At 43.1% G+C, this 18,984-nt stretch overlaps 1 protein-coding gene across 1 annotated transcript in view; it reads left to right on the forward strand.

Moving 5' to 3' along the window:
* Window positions 1–18,984, forward strand: part of svild (supervillin d) — a 104,011-nt gene that overhangs the window by 57,883 nt on the left and 27,144 nt on the right. The window contains 8 exon segments of the mRNA XM_024006934.1: window positions 3,296–3,410; window positions 6,092–6,409; window positions 6,853–7,100; window positions 7,430–7,559; window positions 16,189–16,336; window positions 16,528–16,611; window positions 17,019–17,105; window positions 17,576–17,759. Of these exon segments, the coding sequence (XP_023862702.1) occupies window positions 3,296–3,410; window positions 6,092–6,409; window positions 6,853–7,100; window positions 7,430–7,559; window positions 16,189–16,336; window positions 16,528–16,611; window positions 17,019–17,105; window positions 17,576–17,759 (1,314 nt within the window).

Genomic DNA, 18,984 nt, shown 5'->3' on the forward strand with positions numbered 1-18,984 from the left:
CAGGTTTAAAAATATATACTTCTGTCTATTGATTTTAAGAAAGGCATTGATGTTATGGTTAGCTACACATTGGAGCAACGATTACGTACCGCATCGATTATATCAAGTGCAGGACACGCTAGATAAACTAGTATATATCAACCATGTGTAGTTAACTAGTGATTATGATTGGATTGTTTTTTATAGATAAGTTTAATGCTAGCTAGCCTTACTTGTTTCTACTGCATTCGCGTAACAGGCAGGCTCCTCATGGAGTGCAATGTAATCAGGTGGTTAGAGCGTTCGACTAGTTAACTGTAAGTTGCAAGATTGAATCCCCCGAGCTGACAAGGGTAAAATCTGTCGTTTGCCCCTGAAAAGGCAGTTAACCCACCCTTCCTAGGCCGTCATTGAAAATAATTAATGTGTTCTTAACTGACTTGCCTAGTTAAATAAAGATTAATGAAGGTGTAAAAAAAAAAAAAAAAAGATTGGCAAATCGGTGTCCAAAAATACCGATTTCCGATTGTTATGAAACTTGAAATCGGCCCTAATTAATCGGCCATTCCGAATAATCGGTCGACCTCTAGTTTGCACAACCGAAGATTTCTGCAAAAACTGTCAAAACCATCTCAGGGAAGCTTATCTGCTCGTCGTCCTCACTAGGGTCTAGACCTGACTGTAGCTAGGCTTCATAAATGACTTCAGTTGCCAAATGCTCACCTTTTGATGGCCGCTGGCACGCTGGAGAAGTGTGCTCTTCACAGAGGAATCCCAGTTTCAACTGTACGGGGCAGATGGCATACGTATGGCGTCGTGTGGGCGAGCGGTTTGCTGATGTCAACGTTGTGAACAGAGTGCCCCATGGTGGGGTTATGGTATGGGCAGGCATAAGCTACGGACAACGAACACAATTTCATTTTATTGATGGCAATTTGAATGCACAGAGATACCGTGATGAGATCCTGAGGCCTATTGTCGTGCCATTCATCCGCCACCATCACCTCATGTCGCAAGGATATGTACACAATTCCAGGAAGCAGAACATTTCCCAAACCTAACCAGAACATTTCCTAAACCTAACCTTTGATCTGACCCATCACCTTATTCATTACTGCCTCACGCTGGCAAGAAGTGATGTCCCAAAAATCTATACAACACATAAATTGTTCCTAGCCTCCCACGCATAAGCTACTTTCAGTTCTGAACACTGAAACTAAATAATATAAAACTTCAAATAAATAAAACGTGTAAAGTGGTTATGAAAATAAACTAAATAAAAATCTTAAAACTAATAGAAATCAAAACGAATGTAAAAACACAAACTATGATAACCTTGGTGCATGCATGGTGTCTCTGTATAATCTGTATAATCAGTGTTATCTGGCTGCAGGTGTCTACCACTGGGTCATGTCCACTGTGTGCGTGCATGTGTGTGATGTCAATGCGTACCTTCCCCTCTACCCTTTTGGAATTTGACCAGTTCTACTGATTGTCTTCAGTTTCATTCTGAGACCAGCCACTAATATTATAACTGTCAGGAATGTGACAATTTTCATTCCTTCATAAATTCCACACACAACCTTGTTTCATTTACTTTCAGGTTACAGTGCATTCGTAAAGTATTCAGACCCCTTGACTTTTTCCACATTTTGTTACGTTACAGCTTTATTATAAAATTTATTAAATTGTTTGTTTCCTCGTTAATCTGCACACAATACCCCATAATGACAAAGCAAAAAAGGTTTTTATAATTAATAATAATTTATTAAAAAAACAAAACAATTATGACATTTACATACATATTCACACCCTTTACTCAGTACTTTGTTGAAGCACCTTTGGCAGCAACTTCAGCCTTGAGTCTTCTTGGGTATGACGCAACAAACTTGGCACACCTGTATTTGGGGAGTTTCTCCCATTCTTTGCAGATCAGATGTTCGATCATCTTTCCCTCGATCCTGACTAGTCTCCCAGTCCCTGCCTCTAAAAAACATCCCCACAGCATGATGCTGCCAGCACCATGCTTCATCGTAGGGATGGTGCCAGGTTTCATCCAGACGTGACGCTTGTCATTCAGGCCAAAGAGTTCAATCTTGGTTTCATCAGACCAGAGAGTCTTTAAGGTGCCTTTTGGCAAACTCCAAGAGGGCTGTCATGTCTCTTACTGAGGAGTGGCTTCCGTCTGGCCACTCTACCTTCTGGAAAGTTTTACAATCTCCACAGAGGAACTCTGGAGCTCTGTCAGAGTAACTATCGGGTTCTTGTTCACCTCCCTGACCAAGGCCCTTCTACCCCAATTGCTTAGTTTGGCCTGGCAGCCAGCTCTAGGAAGAGTCTTGGTTGTTCCACACTTCTTACATTTAAGAATGATGGAGGCCACTGTGTTCTTGGGGACCTTCAATGCTGCAGTCATTTTTTTGGTACRCTTCCCCAGATCTGTGCCTCGACACAATCCTGTCTTGGAGCTCTACGGACAATTCCTTCGACCTCATGGCTTGGTTTTTGCTCTGACATGCACTGTCAACTGTGGGACCTTTATATAGACAGGCATGTGCCTTCCCAAATCATGTCCAATCAATTAAATTTACCACAGGTGGACTCCAATCAAGTTGTAGAAACATCTCAAGGATGATCAATGGAAACAGGATGCACCTGAGCTCAATTTCGTGTCTCATAGCAAATGGTCTGAATACTTATGTAAGTAAGATATTTCTTCGAAAAAAACCTCTTGCTTTGTCACTTTTGTGTGTAGATTACTTTTTTTATATATTTATTTTTTAATCCATTTGAAAAATAGGCTGTAACGTAACAAAATGTTGAAAAAGTCAAGGGGTCTGAATACTTTTCCCGAATGCACAGTATAGACATAGAACACTAAAGTGTTGTACCCACATTTATGGTGCTAGGAGTTATTTTTTTAACAGGTTTTTCATTGAATTGAATATACGTTGGAATTGTTAACACGCATGCACACGCACGCACGCACTCACTCACTCACTCACTGATTATATTTTACATAGATTCTGTTATCAGAAGCCCTGAATGAGGCCAGTGCCACTATCAAATCAGAAGGCAAGGTACATTTAGTGCCCATGATAAACACAAATGACAGCCAGCCAGCCAAGGTGTCATAATAAAGGAGATAGTTGGTGCCAGTAATAAAAGTCCTGGTAGGCAACCTCTATCAATGCCATCCTCAATTGTATTTTCTCTGTCCATCATTGTCTCTCTCCCTATTTATTTCTCTCTCCCTATTTATTTCTCTATCTCGCTCGCTCTCTTCCTTTGTCTCTCGCTCTGTCTTTTTCTGCAGCCCTCCCAAAGAGGAAGAGTCTAAAGGCTCAGAGATGCAGGAGGCTACAGACAAGCGCAGGTCAAAGGGGGAGCGCTCCCACACACAACCGGTCACTGAGTTTGAGGTGAAGAGGGTGAGTCTGTTTAAAAATGTGGATGATAGTGTGTTCTACTGTAAGAGCAGTGTATGTATGCGGATGTGTGTTCTTGTATAAGTCTGTGGCGTATGCGTGAGAATTGGTTTGTGTGTATTTCAGGGTTGAGTTGTGTGTTACAAAGATGGATTGAGCGTGTTCATGCTAAAAATACAGGTCTTGTGAGTGGTAGCTACAGGCCAGGGTAGGGTTATTAGCAATGGAGTCTGTTTTTGAAGATGTGTTGAAAAACGTCACACTGTAGTTAACCTTTATCATTGTTGCAATGCTTTCCCTTTTTTGTTCATTACTACCTACGACTCCTCTCCTCTATTCCCTCTCTCCTTATTTCTCTCCACCTCCTCCTTTCTTCACTTCCTTTTCCTCGTCCCATTCCTCTCTCTCTCTCTCTGTCAAATTCAAAATGCTTTAATTGGCATAAAGGATAAGGTCACTGTTGCCAAAGCTAAATGATTCATATTAAAGAATAGTAGCTATATTACTAAAGAAAACAATAATAAATTAGTATTTCTGTCTGACAATGCCCCTTTGTGGTGAAATACTAATTCTCATTGGCTGGGCTGGCTCCCCAGTGGGTGGGCCTATGCCCTCCCAGGCCCACACATGGCTGCGCCCCTGCCCAGCCATGTGAAATCCATACTTAATTTTGTGTATATAAATATATATACAGTGCCTTCGGAAAGTATTCAGACTCCTTGACTTTTTCCACATTTTGTTACATTACAGCCTTATTCTAAAATGTATTTTTTTGATCCTCAGAATTCTACACACAATACCCCCATACTGACAAAGCGAAAAAAGTTTTTGCAAATTTCTAAAAATACAAAAAACAGATAGCTTATTTACATAAATATTCAGAACTTTTGCTGTGAGACACGAAATTGTGCTTCAGGTGCATCCTGTTTCCATTGATATTCCTACAGATGTTTCTACAACTTTATTGGAGTCCATGTGGTAAATTCAATTGATTGGACATGATTTGGAAAGGCACACACCTGTCTATATAAGGGCCCACAGTTGACAGTGCATGTCAGAGCAAAAACCAAGCCATGAGGTCGAAGAAATTGTCCGTAGAGCTCCGAGACAGGATTGTGTCGAGGCACAGATCTGGGGAACCGTACCAAAAAATGTCTGCAGCATTGAAGGTCTCCAAGAACACAGTGGCCTCCATCATTCTTAAATGGAAGAAGTTTGGAACCACCAAGACTCTCTTCCTAGAGCTGTCCTCCCGGCCAAACTGAGCAATCGGGAGAGAAGGGCCATGGTCGGGGAGGTGACCAAGAACCCGATGGTCACTGACAGAGCTCTGGATTTCCTCTGTGTAGATGGGAGAACCTTCCAGAAGGACAAACATCTATGCAGCACTCCACAAATAAGGCCTTTATGGTAGAGGCCAGCTGGAAGCCACTCCTCAGTAAAAAGACACTTGACAGCCCGCTTGGAGTTTGCRAAAAGGCACCTAAAGGACTCTCAGACCATGAGAAACAAGATTCTCTGGTCTGATGACACCAAGATTGAACTCTTTGTCCTGAATGACAAGCTACAAAGATACAGGTGTCCTTCCTAACTCAGTTGCCGCAAAGGAAGGAAACCGCTCAGGGATTTTACCATGAGGCCAATAGTGATTTTAAAACGTTAGAGTTTAACGGCTGTGATAGAACTGAGGATGGATCAACAACATTGTAGTACTTCACAATACTAACTTAAATGACAAAGTGAAAAGAAGGAAGCCTGAACACAATACCAATATTCTAAAACATGCATCCTGTTTGCAATAAGGCACTAAAATAATACTGCAAAAGAAATGGGCAAATCAAAAAAAAAATTGGGTCCAGAATACAAAGCATAACATTTGGGGCAAATCCAACACTTCACTGAGTACCACTCCTCATATTGCATGCATCATGTTATGGGTATGCTTGTCCTCAGCAAGGATTAGCACAAACTGGTTGAATCAGCGTTATTTCAATGTCAACAAAATTAAGTTGAACCYACGTGGAATAGACATTGAATTGACATCTGTGCCCAGTGGGTAGGAAGATTTTTAGGATAAAAATAAATGGAATAGAGCTAAGAACAGGCAAAATCCTAGAGGAAAACCTGTTTGTCTACTTTTCAACAGACACTGGAAGATAAATTCACCTTTCAGCAGGACAATAACCTAAAACACAAGGCCAAACATACACTGGAGTTGCTTACGAAGACGACATTGAATGTTCCTGTGTGGCCTAGTTACAATTTGGACTTAAATCGTCTTGAAAATCTATGGCAACAACCAACTTGACAGAGCTTGAGGATTTTRTTTAAAGAATAATGGGCAAATATTGTACAATCCAGGTGTTCAAAGCTCTCAGAGACTTACCCAGAAAGACTGACAGCTGTAATCGCTGCCAAAGGTGATTCTAACATGTATTGACTCAGGTGGTTGAGTAATTATCTAATGAATATTTTATTTGAAATAAAAAATTAAGTAAACATTTTTCTTCCGCTTTGACATTGTGTTTTGTATAGATCCTTGACAACTGTTTGAATCCCACTTTGTAAAAAATTAAGTAAACATTTCTTTAGCTTACCATTGTACACTCTAGATGTTGTAATTTCAGTGAGGTTTTCTGATTCATAATTCGATAATTCCCTTGTTCCTCCCTCCCCCCGTCCAGCTCTCGTCCTCCAGTTCCCCCCTACCCCTCTCCGACCAAACACCATACCCCAGAAGCAAGGACGAAGAGGACAAGTCCCCTATACCCTCCCAGCCTGTCTTGCTGCAGCGCCAAGACTCGGGCACCCGCAGCGGCATCAAGGGCATCCTCAAAAAGAGTCGTTCCACTAGTGTCGAGTCGGACTACAGTGAGGGAGGAACCCCTGAAAGCACCCCCACCACCGGGGTGGTCCGACAAACCAGCGTCACCCTGAGCCACCCCGAGAGCGACGAGGAAGATGAGGAGAAAACAGAGGAGGTGGAGGAAGAGGAGGACGAGGTGTGTTTTCTCACTTCTTAGTATGTAAAACAGTTTGAGGATCTGAATTTATATACATCTCTATATAATCTCCATTGAACATGTGTTTTAGTCTAGGACTGGGCTCAATCTGTGCCTGGGAAATTYGCCCTATGTAATATAGGATCCACACTAGTTTCCCACTATGAGCATCTGGAATATGTGAAATACTTTATTTCAGTTGAATGACTGTATAATAGATAAATTGCTATYGCAAATTGTTCCGATGATAAGAGGGCGAAATCGTCTTGGAAAATGTTGGTTGCAATCAGGACTAAAAAACAACCCCGACATCCGCTTTATGGAGCTGCAATCCYGTGGCGGATGATGGTTGCAATTGAGATCAGCTGTGCGYGTGATTTTTAGCGTGTATTGATGGTTTAACGAGCGATCAGCCCAATCAATAATTATTGTTGTTATTTCAGGAAGATGAGACGATAGTGGACGATAGCCCTGACGGAGGGCGTTTCAGTACCCCCCAGATGCAGAGGGGCAGTGGGCGTGGTGGTAGCAGTAGTTCAGCGGAGGACCTCCAGAGCCGGACCCCCTCTCCAGACGAGAGCCTGGGGGAGGAAGAGATGGAGAAGATGTCGTCGTTGGACACGGAAGATGGAGAGGATCAGGATGTGGATAGTAGTCTGGACAGCAGTGTGGGGTCATCCCTGAAAGAGAGGTACAGTAGGGGAAATTTAAACGCATGCACACACACATGCGTTTTCATTTTGTAGACATCGCCTACCTATCATTAAACAAATGACTGATACAGGCCTGCGCACTTCATACATGGACATTGACAGCATTTCTACCTCTACAGTGTATTTTGTATAAACATACTGTAAGATGCATATTCTATGATATTGTATAAATAAGTTATATTCTTACGATTCAGATGTAGTCCTTCACACTTTGTGTGTTACTCTGTTTGAAAAATAGCCTATACATTACATGTGATTTTCTTTGCTAGTAAGGCCTACATTGACTGCCCTCCTCTCCTTCTCCCAGGCTGGCTGAATTGAGCAGTGGTGAGGAGGAGTGGAAGGCCAAGCTGAAGAAGCCCAAGGATCTGGTGCAGAAGTCCCTGGCTGACCGTTTCAACCAGCTCCAGGACTCTGGAGATGCCTGGAAGAAGAAGGTAAGTCTGGGCCTCTGAGTCACTCTATACAGAGGACTGGAGCTGTTTGTGAGGCTAGGAATGAGGCTCGATTTGGGCTTTGGAGGGTTGGAGAAACTCTGGGTCTGACAAGGTTAAGGACTGGAGGCCTCTGAAGCCTGGGCCTCTGGTAGTGATCATGACCCAGGAAATGTGACCTGTCTGTAAAGACTGAGACTCGGTCTGGGTTTTGTGGTGGAATTGTGCTGATCCAGTTTGCTTTCCTGTGTGTTGTGCTAAGAAGAGAAGGGTGGGGAAGCGGAGGAAAACGACGGGAGTGTAGTAGGGTGGGGAGGAGGTTGAGAAAAGGGTGAGTGTGGCTAAGGTGGGGAGGGGAAGGAAAGGGGGGAGTGAGGGGGGGGGGGGGGGGGGGGAGATGTGAGTGGGGAGGGAGATTTGGGAGTGGTTGTGCGATGAGCCCAAATCCAGGGCCTAGCCATGCAGCTTCCCAGAGAAAGACGCACTCATAAAAATAAAATACCACGCAGTACAGGGTGTTTCCTGTGGTTCTCCTCCCGCGAGCTGGTCTACTTCCTGTTTCTCCCTTTATTTGTCTTCTCACTTTCTCTCTTTCTGTCCTACACGTACATACATACCCTCTCCCTGTCTCTCACTAATAGAAATAAGAAATTAAAGTTCTCTCTGTACTTTTCTGTGCTACACACACACTCTCTTGCTCTCTCACACACAGAAACATAAGTGTAATTTCCTGCTCATATAAAATATACAAAAACACATGCTCAGTCTCTCCCTCCCTCTCTCATTCATACACTCTTTTTCCATCTCTCTTTCACTCACACCAAACTCCCTTACCTAATCTATCTCTGTCTCTACCTCACTCGACATATCATGTGCTCTCCCTCTCCTTTTTGTTTTCCAACTCTGAATGCATCATCATGTTACTCATTTATATAATGTTTGTGGCACGCATTTGTGGAGCTCTTCACAAATCGCCAGAACATTTCAATAGGACACTAGAAACGATGTCATCTTTATTCATATGGATGGAACATCTTTCTAGGCTTRAACATGAGACAAACCTCGATGGGTTTACTGGTTATGGTGAAGCTTCCARCCGAGAGTAGCTGCCATCTTCCCTATAAATACACTCTTAGTCTGAAAATCCCATCTCAAGTGTTCACCGGGAGCCAAAGCATTCTCAACACAAATCCCAGAAACATTCAATTGGGCTCCAGAAATGATGTAATCTTCCTTTATACAGACGGGGTCTTTACGATTTTTATTTCAACTTTATTTAACCATGTAGTTCCATTGAGGTCAGAAGACCTATTTCCCAAGGGAGACCGGACTATTTATTKAATTTATGTCTGTAATTTATGGATAAGTCCACAGTTAACCTAAAAAGTGCATCGGAGGCATTCACAGACAGCTCAGAAACGTCCCAGGGAAAAAGTATGCAAAGCTTCCAAATATGCCTGTGGATTTCTTCCTTTAATCCATCTGAGGTCATTACTGATGAATTGGACTGGAACTCATCATGCTGCAGCTGTCAGCATTGCAGAGAGAGAGAGGGAGCACAAGTTTATAAGGAGGCTAGCTCCCACCAGAGCCAAGGTTCAATTTATCATTTTGATACCAAATTTGACCCTGAATGCATGAAAACTGTCAATTGAAATCAATAAAAACAAAACMATTGAGTGGGGGTGAGGTGCAACAGAGCTAGGAGGGGGGAAATGAAGTCTATTCAATCAATAAAGTTGATTCAAAACAATGAAACACTTCACCAGCACACAAGTTGTGCCCCTCYTCATCTTGGGTGGATATAATGGTGAAAATCATAGTTCCAGATGCTCTATTTTTTTTTTAACTCTAGGTAGCACCTTTAGTTTTCCAGGCACACGTTTAGGAAAAACAGGAACTCTCCTCTYAGTCGCTGTGGAACCGAGCCGGAACAGATGTTGTTGCTCTTTCGCCGTCGTCAGGAGAATGGGGCATGGAACATTCACCGCCGCCACCTTCTCTCACAAGCTACAGATGTTTCCTGCTAGCGCAACATTTTCCACTCTGGTGTCATTTTTTATTTATTTTAAAAATGCTATTGAAAAAACATTTGTTGGAGTGTATGAGTGACACCGATTTGTATGTGGCTGTCACTTATTAGTGTACTCTACATGCAAAGTTCTACTGTCATTCAGTGGAGTAAGTTAKTCTTTTGTAGCGAAAATGCTAGTTCTCATCTTGAATTCCAATGTGACTTGTTGCTGGGTTCATACTTGACCAGAGCTTTGAAATATTCAGTGTTCCGAATACTRTTGTGTAGATAAGATGGGTACTCCAGCCTTGTTATGTTCCCCTCTACCTAAAATAATTTGACCTAAATTGGTTACATTGAAATTTTATGTTAAAGTGGACCTGGATGATTTTATGGTGGCTTTGCGGTGCCCCGCTTGGAAAATAATTTAGCTAGGAGAAACACTGGCTAATACTTTTATCCTTTTTTACATCAACAAAGACCACAAAACCTATGAAATTCATTCTCACCTCCCCCAACCTGCAGTAAACCTGTAAAAGTTTCCCCTCTCGCCAGTAACTGGAGGTCTGCCTGACATCTGTCGACTAGGCTATAGACGGATTGGTTGTTTAGCAACCAAACCGATGCTTGCACAACTATGGGGCAAAACAGATGGGGTTGACTTAGATTGTTGATAACATGTAAACTATATTTTGTCTCCAATTTTTATTGAAAACATAAATACATTTMCACATTGAGCACTTGTTTCTCAAATACATCGTTACAGTTGTTGGTTACCTAGCTAGCTAGCAAATTGTAGCCATATTAGCATAGACATGGAATCACGAACAAGATCAAACGAATTGAAACAATCCACTTTCTATTCACCAAATGGCAGTTTCTTGTCATTGTTGCTAGCTGGCCATCCAGAATCATAACACACAGGCCTTGAGTGCATCGTTTTCGTGACGTTGTCAGGTAACCCATCTATAACATCCTTAAAGTGAAAAACATAAATGTAATGACATTTAGTACTCACAGGCTGCCTCCAGTGCCATAACAGTGAGCTCACCACAGCGATGTGTGCAACTCCCCCTCCCGCCCCCTCCCACCTGTCTGGGCTTGGGATTGGTTGGACGTTTGTTCTCCCCGAATCAAAATAGGAGAAACAGTCTTTTCTGTGGAGATGAAAGACGAGAGCCATATGCTAGGTCTGCGAGGGGAAAGGGTCGAGTCTGTCTTAGAATTCATCTGTTGTGTAGATTCTGCTATATTCGTCAGGAGAACTTGGGTAACCATTTACTTAAAGCCTACAGGTATCATGCATTATTATGCCGTTATAATGCATTGAGGTACTGTCATGAGCATGCACGACCCTCTTATCTCATACTGATCCTGACTAAATACCACACAGTTTGAGTCTGTTGAAATGCTGATACATAGGGACTTCAAATATTATAAGTCTTATGAGATTTGATAAAGACATGCATACGTACTTATAGCAAGTTTATTAAGCATTATACCTGCAGGCTTACTAAAGTGTTACCAAAGCCTACAGGCCTCAATCTCAAATGGGAAGGGTGGGCACCATCTTAATTATGTATCCCCCTCTTCTCACTGAATAGTTCCACCTTTTCACCTCCCTCTCTCCTTTCCCCTCGCTCTTCCCGCATTCCCTCATAGGTTGGGAATGACTCCTGTTGCTTCTCTGCACGGTCTCAAAACCCAATTTCCTCCCACTCCAGCTGTGGTCTCGCCGGATATTAAGGATGACCCACCCTCCACCCCCTTCTCTCCTCTCTTCCTCCCCTGCTTCCACCTCAAGACCCTTTCCTCATCTCTGTATGATACCCTGCCTATTCTGTCAACCGTACACACTGACAAGTCAGTAGTAATCAGGTGAGTTACTAGGAGTGTGTGTGGGTACGCGCTTGTGTTTGCGTGTGTGTGTGGGTACACCTAGTGTGTGTGCAAGCTTGTATGTACAGTACCAGTCAAACATTTGGACACACTCATTCCAGGGTTTTTCTTTATTTTTATAATTTCTACATTGTAGAATAATAGTGAAGACATCAAAACTATGAAATAACACATGGAATCAAAATATATATAGGCCTAGTTTATCGGTGTACTGTTGGAATCATGGGAATAGAATGATTATTGTAGTTCAATAGTTACAGTATAGTGGGCAGCACTTTGAATACATTGTTTGACATGATATCAAATAAATAAGTCAGGGAGGAATTATTGTGAAAAGGTAGGAACCAAAGTGTTGGTCATCGTTTCCCAGAGGGCCCTACACGATGGTACATTCCCCTTTTATGTAGCTAACTAGCTAACATATTCATGCTTCGCCTATTTCTCTCTGTAGATACCGTTACACAGAAATGCTGATCTAGGCCTACACCAGCACTGGTTTCAGGCTGTATTAGCCATCTAAGTTTAAAGAGCTCTAGCACCTTGGACTCAGGGAGAAACTTTGTAGTTCGGAAGGAGAAAAGGAGGGAGGAGTATTGGGGATAGTCGCATTAGAAGGGGTGGGAGATTAGGAAATGTTGGACAGACAAGGAGGCATGGCAGAGTCAAATAGGAATCCTGACTTAATGAAGTGGTGATTAAAGAGCTCAGCCATGTGCTCCTTGTCAGTAACAACCACATCATCAACATTAAGGGACATGGGCAGCTGTGAGGAGGAGGGTTTATTCTCCATGTCTTTAACCGTTTTCCAGAACTACTTGGGTTTAGACCCACAGAGGGAGAACCGCTCCTTAAAGTAACTAACTTTGGCCTTCCAGATAGCCTGAGTGCACTTATTTTTAATTTGCCTGAACGAGAGCCAGTCAGCCTGAGTATGCTTGTGCCGAGCGATTTGCCAAATGGAATTCTTGAAGTGGAGTAACTCTGCCAGATCACGGTTTAACCAGGGGCTGAACCTGTTTATAATTCTCATTTTCTTTATGGGTGCGTATTTGTTAACGATACCTCTGAAAATATAAAAAAAGAAGGTCCATTCGTCTTTGACAGAGGGGATTAAGCTGATTCTATACCAATTTAGAGGCCAGGTCATGAAGGCTGGCTTGCTCATTAAAGTTTTTTAGCAAGTGTCTATGACAAATCAGGACAGGTCGTTTCACTGAGCTACCATTACAAACACCAGCTGTCAAACAGTGATCACTAAGGTCATTACAGAAAACACCAGACTGATACCTATCATGATTATTTGTAAGGATAACATCAAGGAGTAGCCTTTTCTGGGTGTTTGGAGTCATACCTTGTGGGATTGGTAATAATCTGAGAAAGATTTAGTGAGTCCATTGCTTTAGGACTTGGTCAGGTGGTTTAAGCATGTCTGAGTTTAGGTCACCTAGCAGGACAAATTCAGACTTAGTGTAAGGGGCCAGGAGAGCGCTTAGGGCATTTAGGGCACAGGCCGGTGCTGATGGTGGCCGATAACACCCAGCAAGAGTCAACTGAGTTATTTGAAAGTTTAATGCGTAAAACCAGCAAATCAAATTGTTTGGGGACAGACTTGGAGACAACCGAGCACAGAAGGTGTTCCTTGGTAAAGATTGCCACTCCACCACCTTTGGAAGATCTGTCTTGCCAAAAAATGTTATAAGCAGAAAGGTTAACATCAGTGTTCAAAATACTCTTATTTAACCACGTCTCAGTAATGACCATCAAATCAGGATTGGAACTGTGAAAGTACTTTGTTTTGCGAAAAGTGCAAATCAATCCCAGAACAACAGCAAAGGACATTGTGAAGATGCTGGAGGAAACGGGTACAAAAGTATCTATATCCACAGTAAAACTAATCCTATATCGACATAACCTGAAAGGCCGCTCAGCAAGGAAGAAGCCACTGCTCCAAAACCACCATAAAAAAGCCAGACTACGGTTTGCAACTGCACATGGGGACAAAGATCGTACTTTTTGGAGAAATGTCCTCTGGTCNCATGGGGACAAAGATCGTACTTTTTGGAGAAATGTCCTCTGGTCTGATGAAACAAAAATAGAACTGTTTGGCCATAATGACCATCGTTATGTTTGGAGGAAAAAGGGGGAGGCTTGCAAGCTGAAGAACACCAACCCAACCGTGAAGCACAGGGGTGGCAGCATCATGTTGTGGGGGTGCTTTGCTGCAGGAGAGACTGGTGCACTTCACAAAATAGATGGCATCTTGAGGACGGAAAATTATGAGGATTTACTGAAGCAACATCTCAAGACATCAGTCAGAAATTTAAAGCTTGGTCGCAAATGGGTCTTCCAAATGGACAATGTCCCCAAGCATACTTCTAAAGTTGTGGCAAAATGGCTTAAGGACAACGAAGTCAAGGTATTGGAGTGGCCGTCACAAAGCCCTGACCTCAATCCTATAGAACAATTGTGGGCAGAACTGAAAAAGCGTGTGCGAGCAAGGAGGTGTACAAACCTGACTGTTACACCAGCTCTGTCAGGAGGAATGGGCCAAAATTCACCCAACTTATTGTGGGAAGCTTGTGGAAGGCTACCTGAAACGTTTGACCCAAGTTAAACAATTTAAAGGCAATGCTACCAAATACTAATTGAGTGCGTGTAAACTTCTGACCCACTGGGAATGTGATGAAAGAAATAAAAGCTGAAATAAATCTCTCTCTCTCCTATTATTCTGACATTTCACATTTTTAACATAAAGTGGTGATCCTAACTGACCTAAGACAGGGAATTTTTACTGTGATTAAATGTCAGGAATTGTGAAAAACTGAGTTTAAATGTATATGGCTAAGGTGTATGTTAACTTCCGACTTCAACTGTGTGTGTTTGTATACCTTTATCTGTAACTGTGTGGTGCCTGTCCTTGTATAGTGTTCAGGCTACCTCTATTTATGCAATCCTAAGGTACTATGCCTTCTGCTGACATTTTTAAAAACATTCCAAATGACAACATGTGTTATGATAGATTTTCATCAAGTAATCTTTAAGATTTCATTGTGTATTTCAGACCCTGTAATATCCATGACGGTCGTTTTTTTTCTCTAAAGTAATAATAGAGATGGCCATCTTTTTAAAAAATTTGTTTTTGGAATCAACCAAGCCTTTCCTTCAAAATGGCTATCCATGTTTTGACCCAAGACTTATATATGTTCAGGTGTGGGTGTCAAGTGTGGGGACGTGATTTTATATGGAGCCTTGGGGCCTGAAACCCGATCTCTTTTATGTCTCCGCATAACACTTATATTCATAGACATTTTAGCTGTCAGCTAAAGCTGAACAGTTTTAGTCATTCTGTTCATATTTCTATTTCTCGTAATTCCGTTCCTTTTGACTAATTCAATGTCTATATATCTTGGTATATTTCTATGTAATATCAACTTTCTCAATAATCTAGACTGGGACCATTGCATTACCTATCTACCCTTACTCCAGTTTTCTGGACACATTGAGCTTGTACTGGACTAAACAACATGCTCAAATGGGAAATCTCCATTGAAAATGCTTTTTAGTCCAGGATTAGGCTTAATCTGTGTCTGGGATGCCGGCCCTGTGTGTTTAGGTTGGTACTCTATTGTTGAATGCATCAGTGAGTCAGCAGGCTTAGTTGCTTCCTAGTTTTCAGCTGAACAAAAACTACTGCAGACTTTGACAGGCCAGGTGGTTCTAGGAGTTCTTTTGATCTACTGTATGTATGTTTAACATATGATTCCATTCTCCGCGTGGCGCTAGGCAACATTCCCTCGACGTTCATTCAATCATTGTAGCCTGTTTTACGTTTCACAATTTTCACAATTACCATTTTAACTTTCACCAGAGTAAATTAGCGAGATTAAATAATATCACATTGTTATTTTCTAATAAGTTGATAACAATTGCCATTTTGAAACCATGCACTCCCGAAAGGGGTTTTGTTATTGTGTCTCACAGCTCACACACACACACACACCATTGTACTGTACTCAGCCATTGGAAATCAAGCCAAGGCCATAAAATGCATCACGGATATTTAATATCATGAATTACTGTGCAACAGCTTGTGGGACTTGTGCCTGGTAAATTCCACAGTAATTCATTTTAATGATGGAATTTAGGTGCAGAAATGGCAATGAAGCAAAATTCATGAGTATACATTTGTTTTGCTACTGAGGGGGGAAGTGGGGTTCTCTGTTGGTAGTGCAGCTCATAAGTTTCCTGAAGACCAATGTAGTTTGGGAAATGTTCCAATATGTGTTTGTGCTCTGTTCCACTCTCTGTCTCTCTGTCTCCCTCTTGCTCTCTCTGCATCTCTCTCCCACACTCTTTGTCTCCAACATTCAGCTGTAGAAGTAGCCCAATATTCTAGGTACGATGCTGTAACACCTGTCAACACATGAATTCTTAAAGGACGTCACGCTCCTTGCTTAGCGAGTGCCACTTCCTCCCGATTTGGCCCATACCTGTCGCGAACTCGGGACCTCTGCCTTGCCAGCTCACGTGACCGCCTTCCTGAATCGTCTTACCAGTCTGCGCCACGCCGAAAAGCTAGCTATTTGCTGGCACAAGTTGGGACACTTCAGACTGAGGAATCGGTTTCACACATCCCCATGTGCTACACATTCATTTGCCTATTTCTAACCTGTCTCCCCCTCTCCATCCCTTTCTCCTTCCTCTCTCTTCCCCCATCAGAAGTCCAGTGCGGACGTGGAGACCAAGATGTCCCTGGCGGACAGGATGAAGATCCTGCAGGAGAAGGAGGAGGCATGGAAGAGCAGGGGGCGGGGCGCTGCCAACGACTCCACCCAGTTCACCGTGGCCGGGCGCATGGCCAAGAGAGGTCTGCGTCAGACACCCCTCTTTTATCACACCTATCGTTCCACACACGCATGCTGTTTTTATATGGGCTAATCCTATTGTATGTGGAGTGGGCTTAAAAAATGCAGCTTGGAAATGCTATATTTAGAGTATATACTCACACTTCATACTTCATATTGACGTCAGTATGACCCCTGTGTTCTTTCCCATCAGGTCTTGTGTCCGAAACTAATAAAGAGGAGTCTCCCATTTCTCACATTAAGAAGTCCAGCTCCACGCCAGTCAAGCCACATGAAGGTATACTATGTTCTCCTTTTGATGATTAGATAGACTGATGATTAGATAGACTTAAGGGATAGTGTAACATTTGGGCAATTAAGCCCTTTTTCTACCTACCCAGAGTCCAATGAACTCGTATTAGTTTCTCGAGCCTATGCTATCTAGCGTTAGTGCAATGACTGGAAGTCTACTAGAAGCATAGCATGCTTAAGGGCTTAATTGACAAAATCTTGCGCTATCCCTTTAAGCCTCTGCTTGCTATTTGGGGTTTAGGTCCATAGTTAGTTGCCCCATGACATGTATTTGTTAAAAGTGCTATACAAGTGCCATTTTCCTAGACTTCTAAACTTAGGAAACTAACCATACATCAAGTGACCTGTTGTAAAAATGGCCGCCTGTATGTTGTCATCTCTTTTGCTGAGAAGAAATCTCCACTCCGACTGGCGTCAAGGTGGAAGGGGACAAGAGGCTGGACAAGTTAGAGTCCTTCCTGGACAAGCTCCACAGTAAAGGTAAATCCCACACACTGACACTATTAGGTTTCACCATGGCCACACTTTTTGTTATGACACCTTTTAAAAATAAAGCCACTATCACGGTTTCTCCGTAGGCACACTTTTTGTCATGACACCCTTTGTGCCATAGAAGCTTGAAAATCGACAGACTCGACACACAATTGCCAATAAATAAGAACGTTTCTCTCTCCAATTGACTTCTGTCTGAATCTTCCTCACACTCAGAGTTACAGAAAGCAACTGGAATCGCTTGTTGAGTTTCTTGACGTTCAAACTTCTCTGACACACTGGCTTGCAGGGCTATAGCGCGATAATGGGTAAACTGCTAATGAATCCATAATGAGTCATACACATGGGGTTTCGTAGAAAACTACACAGTGGTGGCCTTTTGATCTACAGTAGTAAGAGTTCAGTCAAACTGGTTGAATCCTGAAAGTTCTAATTTCCTGCTTTCTGTTTCTTGGCAGGGCTAGGGCACAGCCGGACATCCACCATCGAGGTGACTGCCGAGACAGAGAAGGAGGTCATGACCCTGGATGATGAAGAGACGTTTGGCCGCTTTTACAAGCCTGTGTCGCCCACCGCTCGAGGCACTGTCGTTACTGCGCTGACCGAGGAGGAATTCAGTGACCTTCAAGCCGACACGCCAAAGTACGGTTCAGTCTGTGTCAATGTAGCAATCTACACACTGTATTGGAATCAGTCCTGTTGAATATAAACTCAGCAAAAAAGGAAACGTCCCTTTTTCAGGACCCTGTCTTTCAAAGATAATTAATAAAAATCCAAATAACTTAACAGGTCTTCATTGTCAAGGGTTTAAACAGTGTTTCCCATGCTTGTTCAATGAACCATAAACAATTAATGAACACTCGCACCTTTGAAACGGTCATTAAGACACTAACAGCTTACAGACGGTAGGCAATTAAGGTCACAGTTATGAAAACCTAGGACACTAAAGAGGCCTTTCTACTGACTCTGAAAAACACCAAAAGAAAGGTGCCCTGGGTCCCTGCTCATCATCGTGAATGTGCCTTAGGCATGCTGCAAGGAGGCATGGGGACTGCAGATGTGGTCAGGGCAATAAATTGCAATGTCCGTACTGTGAGAAGCCTAAGACAGTGCTACAGGGAGACAGGACGGACAGCTGATTGTCCTCGCAGTGGCAGACTACGTGTAACAACACCTGCACAGGATCGGTACATCCGAACATCACACCTGCGGGACAGGTACAGGATGGCAACAACAACTGCCTGACTTACACCAGGAATGGACAATCCCTCCATCAGTGCTCAGACTGTCCGCAATAGGCTGAGAGAGGCTGGACTGAGGGCTTGTAGGCCTGTTGTAAGGCAGGTCCTCACCAGACATCACCGGCAACAACGTCGCCTATGGGCACAAACCCACCGTCGCTGGACCAGACAGGACTGGCAAAAAGTGCTCCTCACCGACGAGTTGCGGTTTTGTCTCACATGGGGTGATGGTCGGATTCGCGTTTATTGTCGAAGGAAGGAGCGTTACACCGAGGTCTGTACTCTGGAGTGGGATCGATTTGGAGGTGGAGGGTCCGTCATGGTCTGGGGCTGTGTGTCACAGCATCATCAGACTGAGCTTGTCATTGCAGGCAATCTCAACGCTGTGCGTTACAGGGAAGACATCCTCCTCCCTCATGTGGTACCCTTCCTGCAGGCTCATCCTGACATGAGCCTCCAGCATGACAATGCCACCAGCTATACTGCTCGTTCTGTGCGTGATTTCCTGCAAGACCGGAATGTCAGTGTTCTGCCATAGCCAGCGAAGAGTCCGGATCTCAATCCCATTGAGCACGTCTGGYACCTGTTGGATCGGAGGGTGAGGGCTAGGGCCATTCCCCCCCAGA

This window comes from Salvelinus sp. IW2-2015, linkage group LG18 (assembly GCF_002910315.2).
Source record: "Salvelinus sp. IW2-2015 linkage group LG18, ASM291031v2, whole genome shotgun sequence".
Classification (NCBI taxonomy): domain Eukaryota; kingdom Metazoa; phylum Chordata; class Actinopteri; order Salmoniformes; family Salmonidae; genus Salvelinus; species Salvelinus sp. IW2-2015.